Here is a 17977-nt window from a genome sequence, read left to right on the forward strand (position 1 = left end):
TACAACTGACCAGGTATCCCCCTTTTCATTCAGTTGGACAACTGACCAGGTATCCCCCCCTTCATTCAGTTGGACAACTGACCAGGTATCCCCCCCTTCATTCAGTTGGACAACTGACCAGGTATCCCCCCCTTCATTCAGTTGGACAACTGACCAGGTATCCCCCCCTTCATTCAGTTGGACAACTGACCAGGTATCCCCCCCTTCATTCAGTTGGACAACTGACCAGGTATCCCCCCCTTCATTCAGTTGGACAACTGACCAGGTATCCCCCCCTTCATTCAGTTGGAGAACTGACCAGGTATCCCCCCCTTCATTCAGTTGGACAACTGACCAGGTATCCCCCCCTTCATTCAGTTGGACAACTGACCAGGTATCCCCCTTTCATTCAGTTGGACAACTGACCAGGTATCCCCCCTTTCATTCAGTTGGACAACTGACCAGGTATCCCCCCTTTCATTCAGTTGGACAACTGACCAGGTATCCCCCCTCGCCTTTCATTACATTAAAAAAATAAAATACTTTTGTATTTACACAAAGTTGGAGGCTCAATATAGTAGGGAAAACCTATCTACTGGGAACACTAGTTTCATTCAAACCAGAGAGCAAAAAAAGGCCATACCTTGTGCCAAAAGCAGCGCCACCATCTCCTCGTGGCCCTCTCGTGCAGCTTCCATAAGGGGGGTGTATCCCTCATCGTTAACCTCCTCCAGGTTGGCGCCCCTCTCCATCAGCAGGGCAGCAAGCTCTACATGGCCCCCACAGGCCGCCAGCGTCAGCGGAGACTCGAAAGAGTCAGCGGGCATGTTGACCTGCGCCTCGCTGTCCAACAGCAACCGCGCCACCTCCACATGCCCATCCTGAAGAGGGGCAGAGGAACAGGAGACCTCATCAGTCATACTGCACCTTCAATTTAATAGTGTGGTCTGTGAGTCTCTGTGTGTGTCTCTGTGTGTGTCTCACCATACAAGCCTCCATGAGTGCTGTGTGCATCTCGTCGGTCTTGTGCTCCTGGTCAGCCCCCGCCTCTAACAGGAAGCGCACCATGTCCAGGTGCCCTGTGTGTGGTGACAAGAGGGGGAAAATGCTCTGGGTGCTTCATCCCTACAATTACATTTCCTGTTTCACACGCTGGTTTGTCAACATAAGTGGATCACTTGAGTCACTGATTTCTGGATAATGACCTCTGATCTCTCCGGTGCACGGCTAAAGGGTTCATTGTCCAGGACGTACCTTTGTAGCAGGCCAGCGTAAGAGCACTTTCCTTGAACTCGTTGGAGTGCGTGTTGATACCAGCCCCGTACTCCAGGAGCACCCGGGCCACCTCCACGTGACCCGCGCTCGCCGCCTCCATCAGGGGGGTGTGGCCGTTCTCGTTGTGGTCCTCGATGTTGGCGCCTTCCTTCAGCAGCACCTTCACCACGTCCAGGAAGCCGCCCGCACACGCGTACGTCAGCGCCGTGTTACCTGACGGGGACAGAGTTGTCCGTGTTTTAGGGAAGTAGATGTGATTGGTTTCTGGTCTCGGTCACAGCACCTAGTGGTGTTTGACGTGTGTGTGTGTGTGTTCACCTGTGGAGGACTGCGCGTTGACGTCAGCCCCGTGTACCAGCAGCAGTTTGACGATGTCTACGTAGCCGCCGCTGGCTGCGGCCATGAGGGCCGTAATGTCACCCTTGATGCCCCGATCTTCAACGTTAGCGTGCATGGCCAGCAAGACCTGCAGGAGGACACACATCGGTCGGGGGGTTTTAAAAACAGACATCCAAACAGCCACAAAGGATCAGGTTTTGGCTCTGCAACATTTGGATATACAACTACATTTGCTTACCGAACTGGATGGAAACTATGACAGAAAGGCAGAACAATGTTAGCAGTATACTGTGAGTGGCTAAAGGTCAGTGTGTGTGTGTGTGTGTGTGTGTGTGTGTGTGTGTGTGTGTGTGTGTGTGTGTTCGCTATACCTGTGCAAGTTCATAGTAACCAGCAGAGCAGGCTAGGCAGAGCAGACTCTCTCCCTCCTCGGTGTGTTCGTTGACGCTCCTCCCCTCATCCAGCAGCTTCCTCACAGCGTTGACGTCCCCGTCGGAGCACGCCTCCGCCAAGCTACGGCTGAAAATAACCAGACTGCTACAATTACTGGGACTGTGGCTGCGCAGACCAAAGCATCAATAGGATGAACGGAGTTGTCACAATTCACGCAGTATTTATTTAAATCCATATAATTTGTAAATTTAGATTTAGCTACAATATCAGACATTGTAAGAAGATGGAGCCCCAGGAACCACCACATGTGGATCTCTGTTTATATATTTTTAAATATTTCTAACAGCGTCTGTCTTCCCCCCCTTTTCTGGATTTATTATATTACTTCACACCTTCTATCTCTTTGTCTACAAAACATTATCTGGGCTGCATGTGATTGAACAAGTCATTGGAAACATGTCCTCCGTTCGTTACCTTCCTTGTAGACAGAATAAAACGTTTTTTGGGGGGCCAGATTTTCTATTAATGTAATCCGTAAACCAACTAATACATTAAACGTGCTCATTTTCAATAGCCGATAGAAGAAACAAGGAAACTGAAAGAAATAGTTATTTCAACCTGGTAATAATGAATTTTCACTCAGGACTGAGCAGTACATTTCATGAACGGCCTTTGACCCAATATGGCACCTTAAAGCTTTTCAGTAAAACAGTGATCAAGTCAGAGAACAGTAGAGACAAAACGCATCTTCTATGAATCATGGGCGTTATTCAGAGCATCAGCTAGCTGCCACTGGACTTAAAAATCAACTACAGTCTTAATACAAAGGCCAGGAGAAAGGACAGCTAAAGTTAAGATTCATTCTGTGCGATGTCCTATCGATTCACGTTTTCAGGTGTATCAGATATCCGCAGAAATTCGGCCAGTATGACGTAGCATTGAGAAAGTCTCCCTCACTACACTGGAAGTTAATAGGCATGCCTTTTACACTGTGAAAACATCACACAAATCAAATACATTTTTAAATTGGTCGCAAACACATATTTAGCAGATGTTATAGCGGGTGCAGTGAAATGCTTGCGTTCCTAGCTTCAACGTTGCAGTAATAAAACGTCAGATTTCAATACTGGCCGATGTCATAACGCAGGAGGGTGTCTTCTCTAGAAATGAGCCATTGATAATAGTTTTGCAATATAACAACCTCCAGAAATGTGTAATTTAACAGAGGTCCTAACACATCTCCCTTATTGGTCTGCCTCTTCAGTCCAGGGTGCTTTTCATGGTACCGTTGCAAATATCAGACTCCACTCTGCAGGGTGAACATGGTGAGATTGTAGACTCCTAAATTGATAGTGCAGTTTGTTTACGCAATTTTACAGCTAACTACTGTAGCTACTTCACATGCTGTTATTAACTTTGCTATTATTGTGTGTAGTTATGTTTGCTACTAGCTACCTAGCTAGCCCAGCGAGACCATTGCATTACGGGTTTTGTAGTCGACTTGAACTGCAACAGATCGCCACAACTTTTTTCCACGCGCTGCTACCAATATTATTAAAACGACAAAATTAAACATTTGGTTCACAAAAATATTGTTCTCACATGGTGTTATTTAACACTAAATTATAGGAATAAGATTTTGTTCCCCTTTTTAAAGATTCTCACCTAAGGAATTGTCAGATGTTCAAGCGAACTTGAAGAAAGCACAACAAGTCGAAAGGAAACATATGGCCTAGACAAGACTGGTGTGAGGGAGGATCCCTGAATATGGTGTAGTGCACTTAATGTTTAGACTTAGCGCAGAGGAGATACATACTTGTCTGCTTGGCTGGCGTTGAGTGTGTTTTCGGCCCTCATGCGTGTGAGAGCGGCGGCGGCCTCGTCCAACGCACAGCTCACGGACGACGTCAAGCGGCGTAGCACCTCTGGATCTGCGAAGGCTTTTCCATCGGTGGTGGACAGTTTACCAATACCTTCAGACGCACACACACACACACACACACACAGTAGCATACACACACACACAGCAGCATGCACACACACACACGCAACACACACACACACACACACAGCAGCATACAAACACACGCAACACATACACACGCAACACACACAATTAAACTATGCAACAAGGTGTAAAGAGAACAAACACATTGTATTATCAAGTTGTGAACACAGCGTTGAGGAAACATATCAAAGGGGGGGGGGCGGGACCTAATCACATGACTGAGTAAGTGGGCGTATTAACGATTAATGGAAGAGAATCTGATGATCGGCCAATATTGAAGCTTAAGAACAGAAGCAACAGAGTCCAGTATTAGTTGCGTTATGCAAAAACCACTGCATTCGCCACATGATTGGTTACATAGATGTTAAAATGTGCACACACACAATCACACAGTTGCACACAGACAACAATATATGGGAGGCAGACATGCGCACAGTTGCACACAGACAACGATAGATGGGAGGCAGACATGCACACAGTTGCACACAGACAACGATAGATGGGAGGCAGACATGCACACAGTTGCACACAGACAACGATAGATGGGAGGCAGACATGCACACAGTTGCACACAGACAACGATAGATGGGAGGCAGACATGCACACAGTTGCACACAGACAACGATAGATGGGAGGCAGACATGCACACAGTTGCACACAGACAACGATAGATGGGAGGCAGACATGCACACAGTTGCACACAGACCACGATAGATGGGAGGCAGACATGCACACAGTTGCACACAGACAACGATAGATGGGAGGCAGACATGCACACAGACAACGATAGATGGGAGGCAGACATGCACACAGTTGCACACAGACAACGATAGATGGGAGGCAGACATGCACAGAAGCAGTGTACTAAAGGTTGAGTCATGACGGAAGCTGTTGCTGCTCTATCGAAATACATTGCTCATGTTAATCTTCCCCGTGGTGCCCCCGCGAGCCTAGCTACCTACCATCTCATGTGCTGCGCTAGCCTGTACCAACTCCCCATACACTGACTGACTGGCTGGGACCTGGCTAACACGCTGCATGTCTTCCTGATGCACACCACACCATCCATCCATCCCACAGGTTCATGCGCATCAAATTAGACGCAAATACTTCTTTCATTGTTTCAGAAAGCTTTTTAGTTTCTCTAAAGAGGCAGCAGTGAGGCACTAACTATACAGACCAAGGCTAAGTGCTTTGACGGGCTGGTTCAGCTTAGCTCAACAGAGGCCTGAGCGAGAGTTGTAGCCGGTTTGATAATTGCCTTGCAACACTTAGCCTGTGAGCACCCTGCAGTCAAATTTACTGATCACTGTAATTTATCAGTGTTACCCCACCCCCTCCCCCATAGACAATCCAACATGGGAAGTAGGTGGACGACAGAAACCAAAACAACCACATGCAAAGCAGGGTAAACGCAGGCTGTAGTGCTTCTACACCTGCATTGCTTGCTGTTTGGGGTTTTAGGCTGAGGGTTTCTGTACAGCACTTTGAGAGATCAGTTGATGTAAGAAGGGTTTTAGAAATACATTTGATTTGTAGTGCAGCAGGGATTTGAACATCTATTTTGAGCACTTGCATTTGTTATGCAGGTATTTCTCCCTGGCAATGTGCCATCTCTACACACCTACGAGGTCATGTCCCAGCACAGTGGTAGGAACAGAAACACCAGACACAGGCCTGACAACGTCAGAAAGTATGTAAGTACAAACTAAATTGTAGGCCTTAATTAAGCATTGATACTAAATTGGGCGGAGTTTCAAGCAGGTTTCAGCATTCAAAGTCCTAAAAGAGCAGCAGTCCTATTTGATAAAGAGAACAGGACTGAAGCAGCCGTAGCATGTAACATCTTCGTAATTTAAAGTGATCAAACAGGTGCATTCAAAATAAATTAAAATTAAAATAAAGTAACAGGTGAAGGGTTCACACCACTATGATACGTACCGGCTGCTTCCAACAGAGCCTCCAATCTGGCTTGTGTTTCTGGGTCCACTGTTCTGAGATCAGCTCCGTCGGCAGCGCTGGACAGGAGCAGCTCTGACGCAGTCTTTAGCATGGGGTTGTCCAGGTCTTCCTGGTCTAATATGAAGGACTCCACCTAGAAACAAGGAGAAAGATGAGAAAGTTAGGAAGCATGCTGATGTTTATTTTGCTCGAGATAGTTGCTGGGAGAAACCCATCGCCTTAAGGAGTCATTGTAATATATATATATATATATTTGTTTTTATTATTTTTATACATATCAGCTTATGAGAACAATAGTGGTTCCTATTACACAGTGCTTTATACAACAGGTGGGTCTAATCCCGAATGCTGATTGGTTAAAACCACATTACAGCCGGTGCCTATTCCACGAGTTACCACCAGCTAAATATGACTTTAAAAAAGCCTATTTACTCTGTTCCATCTGACTGCGCTATCCACCGTCTCATCAGCCCAGCCAGGCAATTTATAAACTTCATCTCCACCATCAAAAAGTCATCTAGACGTTCTCACATTTCCTTTAGACTAACATATAGTTTAACAGCAGAGATTTGAATAAACCTTGCTGTCTTTCTCCGACATTTGCAACATTGTTTCAATATTCAAATTCGATCGCCGGCTGTCGCATAGTAATGAAAGTGAAGGCAGCTTTTCTCAGCCGGTCGAAATCAAGAACCAGTATAATTTTTTATGGATATACAGTGCCTTGCAAAAGTGTTCATCCCCCTTGGCGTTGTTCATATTTTGTTGCATTACAACCTGTAATTTAAATAGACATGTATTTGTAATTCATGTAACGGACATACACAAAATAGCCCAAATTGGTGAAGTGAACTGAAAAATAAATGACCTGTTTCAAAAAGTTCAACAAAAAAATAACGGAAAAGTGGTGCGTGTATATGTATTCACCCCCTTTACATATGTATTCACCTCCTTTACATATGTATTCACCCCCTTTACATATGTATTCACCCCCTTTACATATGTATTCACCTCCTTTACATATGTATTCACCCCCTTTACATATGTATTCACCCCCTTTACATATGTATTCACCCCCTTTACATATGTATTCACCTCCTTTACATATGTATTCACCCCCTTTACATATGTATTCACCTCCTTTACATATGTATTCACCCCCTTTACATATGTATTCACCCCCTTTACATATGTATTCACCCCCTTTACATATGTATTCACCCCCTTTACATATGTATTCACCCCCTTTACATATGTATTCACCCCCTTTACATATGTATTCACCCCCTTTACATATGTATTCACCCCCTTTACATATGTATTCACCCCCTTTACATATGTATTCACCCCCTTTACACCCCCTTTACATATGTATTCACCCCCTTTACATATGTATTCACCCCCTTTAAATATGTATTCACCCCCTTTAAATATGTATTCACCCCCTTTAAATATGTATTCACCCCCTTTGCTATGAGGCCCCTAAATGAGATCAGGTGCAACCAATTACCTTCAGAAGTCACATAATTAGTTAAATAAAGTGTGTGCAATCGAAGTGTCATACGAGATATATATATATATATATATACAGTTGAAGTTGGAAGTTTACATACACTTAGGTTGGAGTCATTAAAACTCGTTTTTCAACCACTCCACAAATGTCTTGTTAACAAACTAGTTTTGGCAAGTCGGTTAGGATATCTACTTTGTGCATGACACAAGTCATTTTTCCAACAATTGTTTACAGACAGATTATTTCACTGTATCACAATTCCAGTGGGTCAAAAGTTAAAATACACTAAGTTGACTGTGCCTTTAAACAGCTTGGAAAATTACAGAAAATTGTGTCATGGCTTTAGAAGCTTCTGATTGACTCAAATGATGTCAATTAGCCTATCGGAGGTGTACCTGTGGATGTATTTCAAGTAGAGGTCGACCGATTATGATTTTTTCAACGCAGATACCGATACCGATTATTGGAGGACCAAAAACACCGATACCGATTAAATCGGACTATTTTTTTATTTGTAATAATGACAATTACAACAATATTGAATTAACACTTATTTTAACTTAATATAAAACATCAATAAAATCAATTTAGCCTCAAATAAATAATGAAACATGTTCAATTTGGTTTAAATAATGCAAAAACAAAGTGTTGGAGAAGAAAGTAATATGTGCCATGTAAGAAAGTTAACGTTTCAGTTCCTTGCTCAGAACATGAGAACATATGAAAGTTGGTGGTTCCTTTTAACATGAGACTTCAATATTCCCAGGTAAGACGTTTTAGGTTGTAGTTAATATAGTATTTATAGGACCATTTCTCTCTATACCATTTGTATTTCATATACCTTTGACTATTGGATGTTCTTATAGGCACTATAGTACTGCCAGTGTAACAGTATAGCTTCCGTTCCCCTCCTTGCCCCTACCTGGGCTCGAACCAGGAACACAGACAGTCACACTAAGTATCGTTACCCATCGCTCCACAAAAGCCGCCAAGGGGAATAACTACTCCAAATCTAAAAGCGAGTGACGTTTGAAACAGTATTAGCGCACACCCAGCTAACTATAGCTAGCCATTTCACATTGGTTACACCAGCCATTAGGCTGATAGGCTTGAAGTCATAAACAGCGCTGTGCTTGCGAAGAGCTGCTGGCAAAACGCACGAAAGTGCTGTTTGAATGACTGATTATGGGCCTGCTGCTGCTCAGTCAGACTGCTCTATCAAATCAGACAAACATAATAACACAGAAATACGAGCCTTTGGTCATTAATATGATAGAATCCGGAAACTATCATTTCGAAAACAAGACGTTTATTCTTTCAGTGAAATACGGAACCGTTCCGTATTTTATCTAACGGATGGCATCCCTAAGTCTAAATATTATTGTTACGTTGCACAACCTTCAATGTTATGTCATAATTACCTAAAATTCTGGCAAATTAGTTCGCAATGAGCCAGGCGGCCCAAACTGTTGCATATACCCTGACTCTGCGTGCAATGAATGCAAGAGAAATGACAATTTAACCTGGTTAATATTGCCTGCTAAACTGGATCAGTAGTTATAACTAGTGATAATTATTGATTGTTTTTTATAAGAAGTTTAATGCTAGCTAGCAATTTACCTTGCTTCTACTACATTCACGTAACAGGCAGGCTACTCGTGGAGTGCAATGGCTAGAGCGTTGGACTAGTTAACTGTGCGGTTGCAAGATTGGAACCCCTGAGCTGACAAGGTGAAAATCTGTCGTTTTGCCCATGAACAAGGCAGTTAACCCACAGTTCCCAGGAAGTCATTGAAAATAAGAATGTGTTCTTAACTGACTTGCCTAGTTAAATAAAAAAGGTATACATTTGTATTTTATTTTTATAAATACAAAAATAATAAATCGGAAATCGCCGCCCAAAAATACCGATTTCCGATTGTTATTAAAACTTGAAATCGGCCCTAATTAATCTGCCATTCCGATTAAATCGGTCGACCTCTAATTTCAAGGCCTACCTTCAAACTCAGTGCCTCTTTGCTTGACATCATGGGAAAATCAAAAGAAATCAGCCAAGAAAATTGGGAAAATTGTAGACCTCGACAAGTCTGGTTCATCCTTGGGAGCAATTTCCAAACGCCTGAAGGTACCATGATCATCTGTACAAACAATAGTACGCAAGTATTAACACCATGGGACAACGTCATACCGCTCAGGAAGCAGACGCTTTCTGTCTCCTAGAGATGAACGTATTTTGGAGAAAAGTGCAAATCAATCCCAGAACACCAAAGGACCTTGTGAAGATGCTGGAGGAAACAGGTACAAAAGTATCTATATCCACAGTAAAACGAGTCCTATGATCGACATTACCTGAAAGGCCGCTCAGCAAGGAAGCCACTGCTCCAAAACTGCCATAAAAAAAGCCAGACTACGGTTTGCAAGTGTACATGGGGACAAAGATTGTACTTTTTGGAGAAATGTTATATTTTTGTTTCATCAGACCAGAGAACTGTTTGGCCATAATGACCATCATTGTGTTTGGAGGGAAAAAGGGCAGTTGCAAGCCGAAGAACACCATCCAAACCGTGAAGCACGGGGGTGGCAGCATCATGTTGTGGGGGTGCTTTGCTGCAGGAGGGACTGGTGCACTTCACAAAATAGATGGCATTATCAGTCAGGAAGTTAAAGCTTGGTCGCAAATGGGTCTTCCAAATGGACAATGACCCCAAGCATACTTCCAAAGTTGTGGCAAAATGGCCTAAGGACAACAAAGTCAAGGTATTGGAGTGGCCATCACAAAGCCCTGACCTCAATCCTATAGAACATTTGTGGGCATTACTGAAAAAGCATGTGCGAGCAAGGAGGCCTACAAACCTGACTCAGTTACACCAGCTCTGTCGGGAGGAATGTGCCAAAATTCACCCAACTTATTGTGGGAAGCTTGTGGAAGCCTACTTTTATTTTTATTTTTTATTTCACCTTTATTTAACCAGGTAGGCTAGTTGAGAACAAGTTCTCATTTGCAACTGCGACCTGGCCAAGATAAGGCATAGCAGTGTGAACAGACAACAGAGTTACACATGGAGTAAACAATTAACAAGTCAATAACACAGTAGAAAAAAGGGGAGTCTATATATACATTGTGTGCAAAAGGCATGAGAAGGTAGGCGAATAATTACAATTATGCAGATTAACACTGGAGTGATAAATGATCAGATGGTTATGTACAGGTAGAGATATTGGTGTGCAAAAGAGCAGAAAAATAAATAAATAAAAACAGTATGGGGATGAGGTAGGTGAAAATGGGTGGGCTATTTACCAATAGACTATGTACAGCTGCAGCGATCGGTTAGCTGCTCAGATAGCAGATGTTTGAAGTTGGTGAGGGAGATAAAAGTCTCCAACTTCAGCGATTTTTGCAATTCGTTCCAGTCACAGGCAGCAGAGAACTGGAACGAAAGGCGGCCAAATGAGGTGTTGGCTTTAGGGATGATCAGTGAGATACACCTGCTGGAGCGCGTGCTACGGATGGGTGTTGCCATCGTAACCAGTGAACTAAGATAAGGCGGAGCTTTACCTAGCATGGACTTGTAGATGACCTGGAGCCAGTGGGTCTGGCGACGAATATGTAGCGAGGGCCAGCCGACTAGAGCATACAAGTCGCAGTGGTGGGTGGTATAAGGTGCTTTAGTGACAAAACGGATGGCACTGTGATAAACTGCATCCAGTTTGCTGAGTAGAGTGTTGGAAGCAATTTTGTAGATGACATCGCCGAAGTCGAGGATCGGTAGGATAGTCAGTTTTACTAGGGTAAGTTTGGCGGCGTGAGTGAAGGAGGCTTTGTTGCGGAATAGAAAGCCGACTCTTGATTTGATTTTCGATTGGAGATGTTTGATATGGGTCTGGAAGGAGAGTTTAGAGTCTAGCCAGACACCTAGGTACTTATAGATGTCCACATATTCAAGGTCGGAACCATCCCGAAACGGTTAACCCAAGTTAAACAATTTAAAGGCAATGCTACCAAATACTAATTGAGTGTATGTAAACTTCTGACCCACTGGGAATGAAGAAATAAAAGCTGAAATAAATTATTCTCTCTACTATTATTCTGACATTTCACATACTTAAAATAAAGTGGTGATCCTAACTGACCTAAAACAGGGAATTATTACTAGGATTAAATGTCAGGAATTGTGAAAAACTGAGTTTAAATGTATTTGGCTAAGGTGTATGTAAACTTCAGACTTCAACTGTACACACACCTGCTCTGAAAGGCCCCAGAATCTGCAACATCACTAAGCAAGGGGCACCACCTAGCAAGCGGCACCATGAAGACCAAGGAGCTCTCCAAACAGGTCAGGGACAGAGTTGTGGAGAAGTACAGATAACGATTGGGTTATAAAAAAATATCAGAAACCTTTGAATATCCCACAGAGCACCATTAAATCCATTATTTAAAAAATTGAAAGAATATGGCACCACAACAAACCTGCCAAGAGAGGTCCGACCACCAAACTCACAGACCAGGCAAGGAAGGCCTTAAAACCTTTTAAGATTCTCTAGAATTTTTTTCAACATTTTGTTAAAAATCGCGCAAAATTTCAACGTCCTGCTACTCATGCCAGGAATATAGTATATGCATATGATTAGTATGTGTGGATAGAAAACACTGAAGTTTCTAAAACGGGTTAAATCATGTCTGTGACTATAACAGAACGTGAATAGCAAGCGAAATCCCAAGAAAAACCTGGTCACAAAAACAAAAAAAACAGTATCCATCCGCCAGTCTCTGAATTGTCTATGGCAAGGGAAAATAGATAGCGGTCAGTTTACAGTTCCTACAGCTTCCACACGATGTCGCCAGTATTGGCAATTCTATTGAAGTTAATCCTTGGTGATATGAGAAATAGGCACTTCCTCTCGTCGAGTAAACAACAGGAAGTTAATGGAAGAGAGAATGTGGACCATGATTTCCAGAGTAGCTGCTATTGAATACAGATCGCCCCGTGATCAATTTGATCGATTATTAACGTTTACTAATACCTAAAGTTGGGTTACAAAAGTAGTTTGAAGTGTTTTGTCAAAATTTATAGGCAACTTTTTTAATTAAAAAAAATGACGTTGCGTTTTGGAAAGCTGTTTTTTCCTGGATCAGACGGGCTATATAAAATGGACATTTTGGGTATACATGGACGGATTTAATCGAAAAGAAATACCCAATTGTGATGTTAATTGTGACATATAGGAGTGCCAACAAAGAAGCTCGTCAAAGGTAATGAATGTTTTATATTTTATTTCTGCGTTTTGTGTAGCGCCGGCTACGCTAATTATTTTGTTTACGTCCCCTTCAGGTATTTCGGGGTGTTGCATGCTATCAGATAATAGCTTCTCATGCTTTCGCCGAAAAGCATTTAAAAAATCTGACATGTTGGCTAGATTCACAATGAGTGTAGCTTTAATTCAGTACCCTGCATGTGTGTTTTAATGAAAGTTTGAGTTTTATCGAGTACTATTAGCATTTGGCGTTGCGCACTTCCATTTCCTGTTGGCTAGACGCTGGCGTCTCACCTGGCTCTAAGAGGTTTTAATCAGAGAGGCAACAAAGAGACCAAAGATCACCCTGAAGGAGCTGCAATGCTCCACAGCGGAGATTGGAGTATCTGTCCATAGGACCACTTTAAGCTGGACACTCCACAGAGCTGGGCTTAACGGAAGAGTGCCCAGAAAAAAGCCATTGCTTAAAAAAAATTAAAAATAAGCAAACACATTTGGTTTTAGCCAAAAGGCATGTGGGAGACTCCCCAAACATATGGAAGAAGGTACTCTGGTTAGGAGACTAAAATTGAGCTTTTTGGCCATCAAGGAAAACGCTATGTCTGGCGCAAAACTAACACCTTTCATCACCCAAAGAAAACCATCCCGACAGTGAAGGAAGGTGGTGGCAGCATCATGCTGTGGGGATGTTTTTCCATCGGCAGGGACTGGGAAACTGGTCAGAATTGAAGGAATGATGGATGGTGCTAAATACAGGGAGATTCTTGAGGGAAACCTGCTTCAGTCTTCCAGAGATTTGAGACTGGGATGGAGGTTCACCTTCCAGCAGGACAATGACCCTAAGCATACTGCTAAAGCAACACTCAAGTGGTTTAAGGGAAAAGTTTAAATGTCTTGGAATGGCCAAGTCAAAAGTCCAGACCACAATCCAATTGAGAATATGTGGTATGACATAAAGACTGCTTTACACCAGCAGAACCCATCCAACTTGAAGGAGCTGGAGCAGTTTTGCCTTAAAGAACGGGCAAAAATCCCAGTGGCTACATGTGCCAAGCTTAGAGAGACATAACCCAAGATACTTGCAGCTGCAATTGCTGAATAGTTATGAAGTTAAGTTTAATTTCTTGTTTGTTTCACAATAACAAATATTTTGCATCTTCAAAGTGGTAGGCATGTTGGGTAAATCAAATGATACAGCCTGGAATAAAAGGCAATGAAATAGGAAACATGCCAAGGGGAAAAAAACTTTCACAGGCCACTGTACATACAGTACAAGCCAAAATTTTGGACACACCTACTCATTCAAGAGGTTCTTGTTGTTTTTATTAATGGTCTACAATGTAAAATAATATTGAAGACATCAAAACTATGAAATAATACGCACGGAATAATGTAGAAACCAAAAAGTGTTCAAACAAATTAAATATTTTAGATTCGTCAAAGTAACCACCCTTTGCCTTGATGACAGCGTCGCACACCCTTGGCATTCTCTCAACCAGCTTCATGAGGCAGTCACCTGGAATGTATTTCAATTAATGTGTGCCTTGTTAAAAGTTAATTTGTGGAATTTCTTGCCTTCTTAATGTGTTTGAGCTAATCAGTTGTGTTGTGACAAGGTTGTGACAGTCCATTACCTTAAGACATGAAGGTCAGTCAATCTGGATAATGTCAAGAACTTTGAAAGTTTCTTCAAGTGCAGTTGCAAAAACCATCAAGCGCTGTGATGAAACTGGCTCTCATGAGGACCGCCACAGGAAAGAAAGATCCAGAGTTACCTCTGCTGCAGAGGATAAGTTCATTAGTTAACTGCACCTCAGATTGCAGTCCAAGTAAATGCTTCAGAGAGTTAAAGTAACAGTCACATCTCAACATCAACTGTTCAGAAGAGACTGCATGAAATCAGACCTTCATGGTCAAATTGCTGCAAAGAAACCACTAAAGGACACAAATAAGAAGAAGGTATAGCCTAGTAATTGGCACGAGGGCACCAGTGACAAAGTTTTTTTTTAATCCCTAAGCTCCATCCCCTCTAGCATGTTGCCTGGAGACAGAGCTGAACAGTGCTTAGGCCCTGAGCCTTGGTTGAATTACATTAAGCGCCAAGATGAGCTGATCAGCACGTTTCCCCTACTCTCTCTCTGTGACCTCCATATACCTGCCTTATGGCCCACATGGAAGGACTTCCTGCACTGGACAGGACACTGAGCAAGCTGTCCAACCATGTGAGGGTCTTCAGTGCAGAAGAGCACCAGAGTGTGCCAATACATTCCAGCCATCACCTTCGGTCACTATCCAGGGACAGAGCGGTGTGTTGGATCACGGGAATAACAGTAGACTAAAAGCCGTACATGAAGCAAATCTGTTTACTAAGACGGACGTACCCAACCGTACAATATCCTACAATGTTCTTTACAGACCGGACGACTAACAACTCTATAGCTGCCCGATATCAGCAAGCGTCACCGGCGCAAATGGACCTGAGGCTGTGCCAAAAGAACTGACCCGATGACCTGAACCGAGGGTGTGGTCAGCAACTCTCCGTTTTCATTTCTCTTTGAGAGAGAGAAAAAAAAAAGAGACTGCGGTGAATGTAATTGAAACCATACCCGGGGTATTTCTCTGTGCTGAGGGTGCGGAATGGCTGGGAATGTTGTGCTCTGTGCTCCAGCTGAGGGGAGCGTCTGTCGTCTCGGGGGTGTGTCTTTTACCCCTACCTACAGTGCATTCGGAAAGTATTCAGACCCCTCGACTTTTTACCCATTTTGTTAAGTTACAGCCTTATTCTAAAATAGGAATTTATCTTTCTTTTCCCCAATCTACACACAACACCCCATAAAGACAAAGATAAATGTATCAAATGTTTTAAAAACTGAAATATAGGGGCCTCCCGGGTGGCGCAGTGGTTAAGGGCGCTGTACTGCAGCGCCAGCTGTGCCATCAGAGTCCTGGGTTCGCGCCCAGGCTCTGTCGTAACCGGCCGCGACCGGGAGGTCCGTGGGGCGACGCACAATTGGCCTAGCGTCGCCCGGGTTAGGGAGGGCTTGGTCGGTAGGGGTGTCCTTGTCTCATCGCGCACCAGCGACTCCTGTGGCGGGCTGGGCGCAGTGTACGCTAGCCAAGGTGGCCAGGTGCACAGTGTTTCCTCCGGCGCATTGGTGCGGCTGGCTTCCGGGTTGGATGTGCGCTGTGTTAAAGAAGCAGCGGCTTGGTTGGTTGTGTATCGGAGGACGCATGACTTTCAACCTTCGTCTCTCCCGAGCCCGTACGGGAGTTGTAGCGATGAGACAAGATAGTAGCTACTACAACAATTGAATACTACGAAATTGGGGAGAAAAAGGGGTAAAATTCAAAAAAAAATTTTTTAAAAAAAATACAAAAAAAGACAAAAAAAACTGAAATATCACATAAGTATTTACATATATATATACATATATATTATTCAAAGTAGCCACCCGTGGCATTGATGACAGCTATGCACAGTTGGAATTCAGCTTCATGAGGAATGCTTTTCCAACAGTCTTGAAGGAGTTCCTACATATGCTGAGCACTCATTTGCTGCTTTTCCTTCACTCTGCGGTCCAACTCATCCCAAACCATCTCAATTGGGTTGAGGTCGGGTGATTGTGGAAGCCAGGTCATCTGATGTAGCCCTTACACAGCCTGGAAGTGCGTTGGGTCATTGACCTGTTGAAAAACAAATGATAGTTCCACTAAGCCCAACCCAGATGGGACGGCGTATCGCTGCAGAATGCTGTGGTAGCTATGCTGGTTAAGTGTCCCTTGAATTCTAAATAAATCACAGACAGTGTCACCAGCAAAGCACCCCCACACCACTTCCTCCATGCTTCACAGTGGGAACCACACATGGTGAGATCATCCGTTCACCTACTCTGCGTCTCACAAAGACACAGCGGTTGGAACAAAAAAACACAAATTTGGACTCATCAGACCAAAGGACAGATTTCTACCGGTCTAATGTCCATTGTTTGTGTTTCTTGGCCCAAGCAAGTCTCTTCTTATTATTGGTGTCCTTTAGTAGTGGTTTCTTTGCAGCAATTTGACCATGAAGGCCTGATTTCACGCAGTCTCCTCTGAACAGTTAATTTTGAGATGTGTGTTACTTTAACTAACCAAATAACAAAATTTATTTGGGCTGCAATCTGAGGTGCAGTTAACTAATGAAAGTATCCTCTGCAGCATAGTTCACTCTGGGTCTTCCTTTCCTGTGGTGGTCCTTGAGAGCCAGTTTCATCAATGCGCTTGATGGTTTTTGAACTGCACTTGGTGTAACTGAGTCAGTATACTTTAAGACATGAAGGTCAGTCAATGATGGACTGTCATTTCTCTTTGCTTATTTGAGCGGTTCTTGCCATAATATGGACTTGGTCTTTTACCAAATAGGGCTATATTCTGTATACTACCCCTACCTTGTCACAACACAACTGATTGGCTCAAACGCATTAAAGAAGATTTAAATTCCACAAACTTTTAACAAGGCACACCTCATGAAGCTGGTTGAGAGAATGCCATGAGTGTGAAAAGTTGTCAAGGCAAAGGGTGGCTACTTACACAAATCTCAAATATTATTTTGATTTGTTTCACACTTTATTGCTTACTACATGATTCCATGTGTTATTTCATCGTTTTGATGTATTCAGTATCATTCTACAATGTAGAAAATAGTACAAATAAAGAAACTGTCAGGGTTCACCTAGGGGGTCATGATTGGGGCTGTACAAATGTTTGATGTATTAGAATAATTGATTATGCTTATGTTATATTAATAGCAGGGGAGGGGTTATATAGACTCCCTCTCTCTCAAAGATGTGTGACAGACAGAACTCTTAAGGGGAGTGTGGGAGATAAGAGACTACTCAGGACATTCAGGACATTCCACAATAAATCAACTTTGGGGAGGGGACATTTATTGCCTAGCTTTTATAACACTGAAACGGTTTTGTATAGCTATGGATGCAGGGTTTGGGTCTCAGGAGTAAAAAGGTAATGACGTAGTCAGTGACATCACTAAGGCGGGAATGAACCAATGATTGACAAGGAAGGACGTAAGGAATGAACCCTAACAAAACCATGGAACGAGTAGGTGTGTCCAAACTTCACTGGTACTGTATATATTTACATATACAGATTGTAAATATTGCAGACAATTGCATTGATGAAAGATACAATCTGTGCTATTAAAAGGTGATCTCCCCACCTCCCCAATAAATAAAAAAACTCAGTACTTTGTTGAAGCA

General features: G+C 43.1%; 1 protein-coding gene across 7 annotated transcripts in view; it reads right to left on the minus strand.

The window, feature by feature from the left end:
- LOC139417978 (ankyrin repeat and KH domain-containing protein 1-like) overlaps positions 1 to 17977 on the minus strand; it is a 50135-nt gene that overhangs the window by 24452 nt on the left and 7706 nt on the right. For 4 of the 7 annotated variants that reach the window (XM_071167023.1, XM_071167019.1, XM_071167022.1 and 1 more), the window contains exons 2-8: positions 5936 to 6089; positions 3803 to 3959; positions 1965 to 2127; positions 1573 to 1720; positions 1234 to 1467; positions 964 to 1058; positions 623 to 860 (exon numbers count right to left, since the gene is read on the minus strand). In XM_071167023.1, coding sequence (XP_071023124.1) covers positions 623 to 860; positions 964 to 1058; positions 1234 to 1467; positions 1573 to 1720; positions 1965 to 2127; positions 3803 to 3959; positions 5936 to 6089 — 1189 coding nt within the window. The remainder of the gene's footprint in view (positions 1 to 622; positions 861 to 963; positions 1059 to 1233; positions 1468 to 1572; positions 1721 to 1964; positions 2128 to 3802; positions 3960 to 5935; positions 6090 to 17977) is intronic. The other 3 variants (XM_071167024.1, XM_071167021.1, XM_071167020.1) reach the window with 1 other exon arrangement.

The sequence above is a fragment of the Oncorhynchus clarkii genome, chromosome 10 (genome assembly GCF_045791955.1).
Source record: "Oncorhynchus clarkii lewisi isolate Uvic-CL-2024 chromosome 10, UVic_Ocla_1.0, whole genome shotgun sequence".
NCBI classification, from domain to species: Eukaryota; Metazoa; Chordata; class Actinopteri; order Salmoniformes; family Salmonidae; genus Oncorhynchus; species Oncorhynchus clarkii.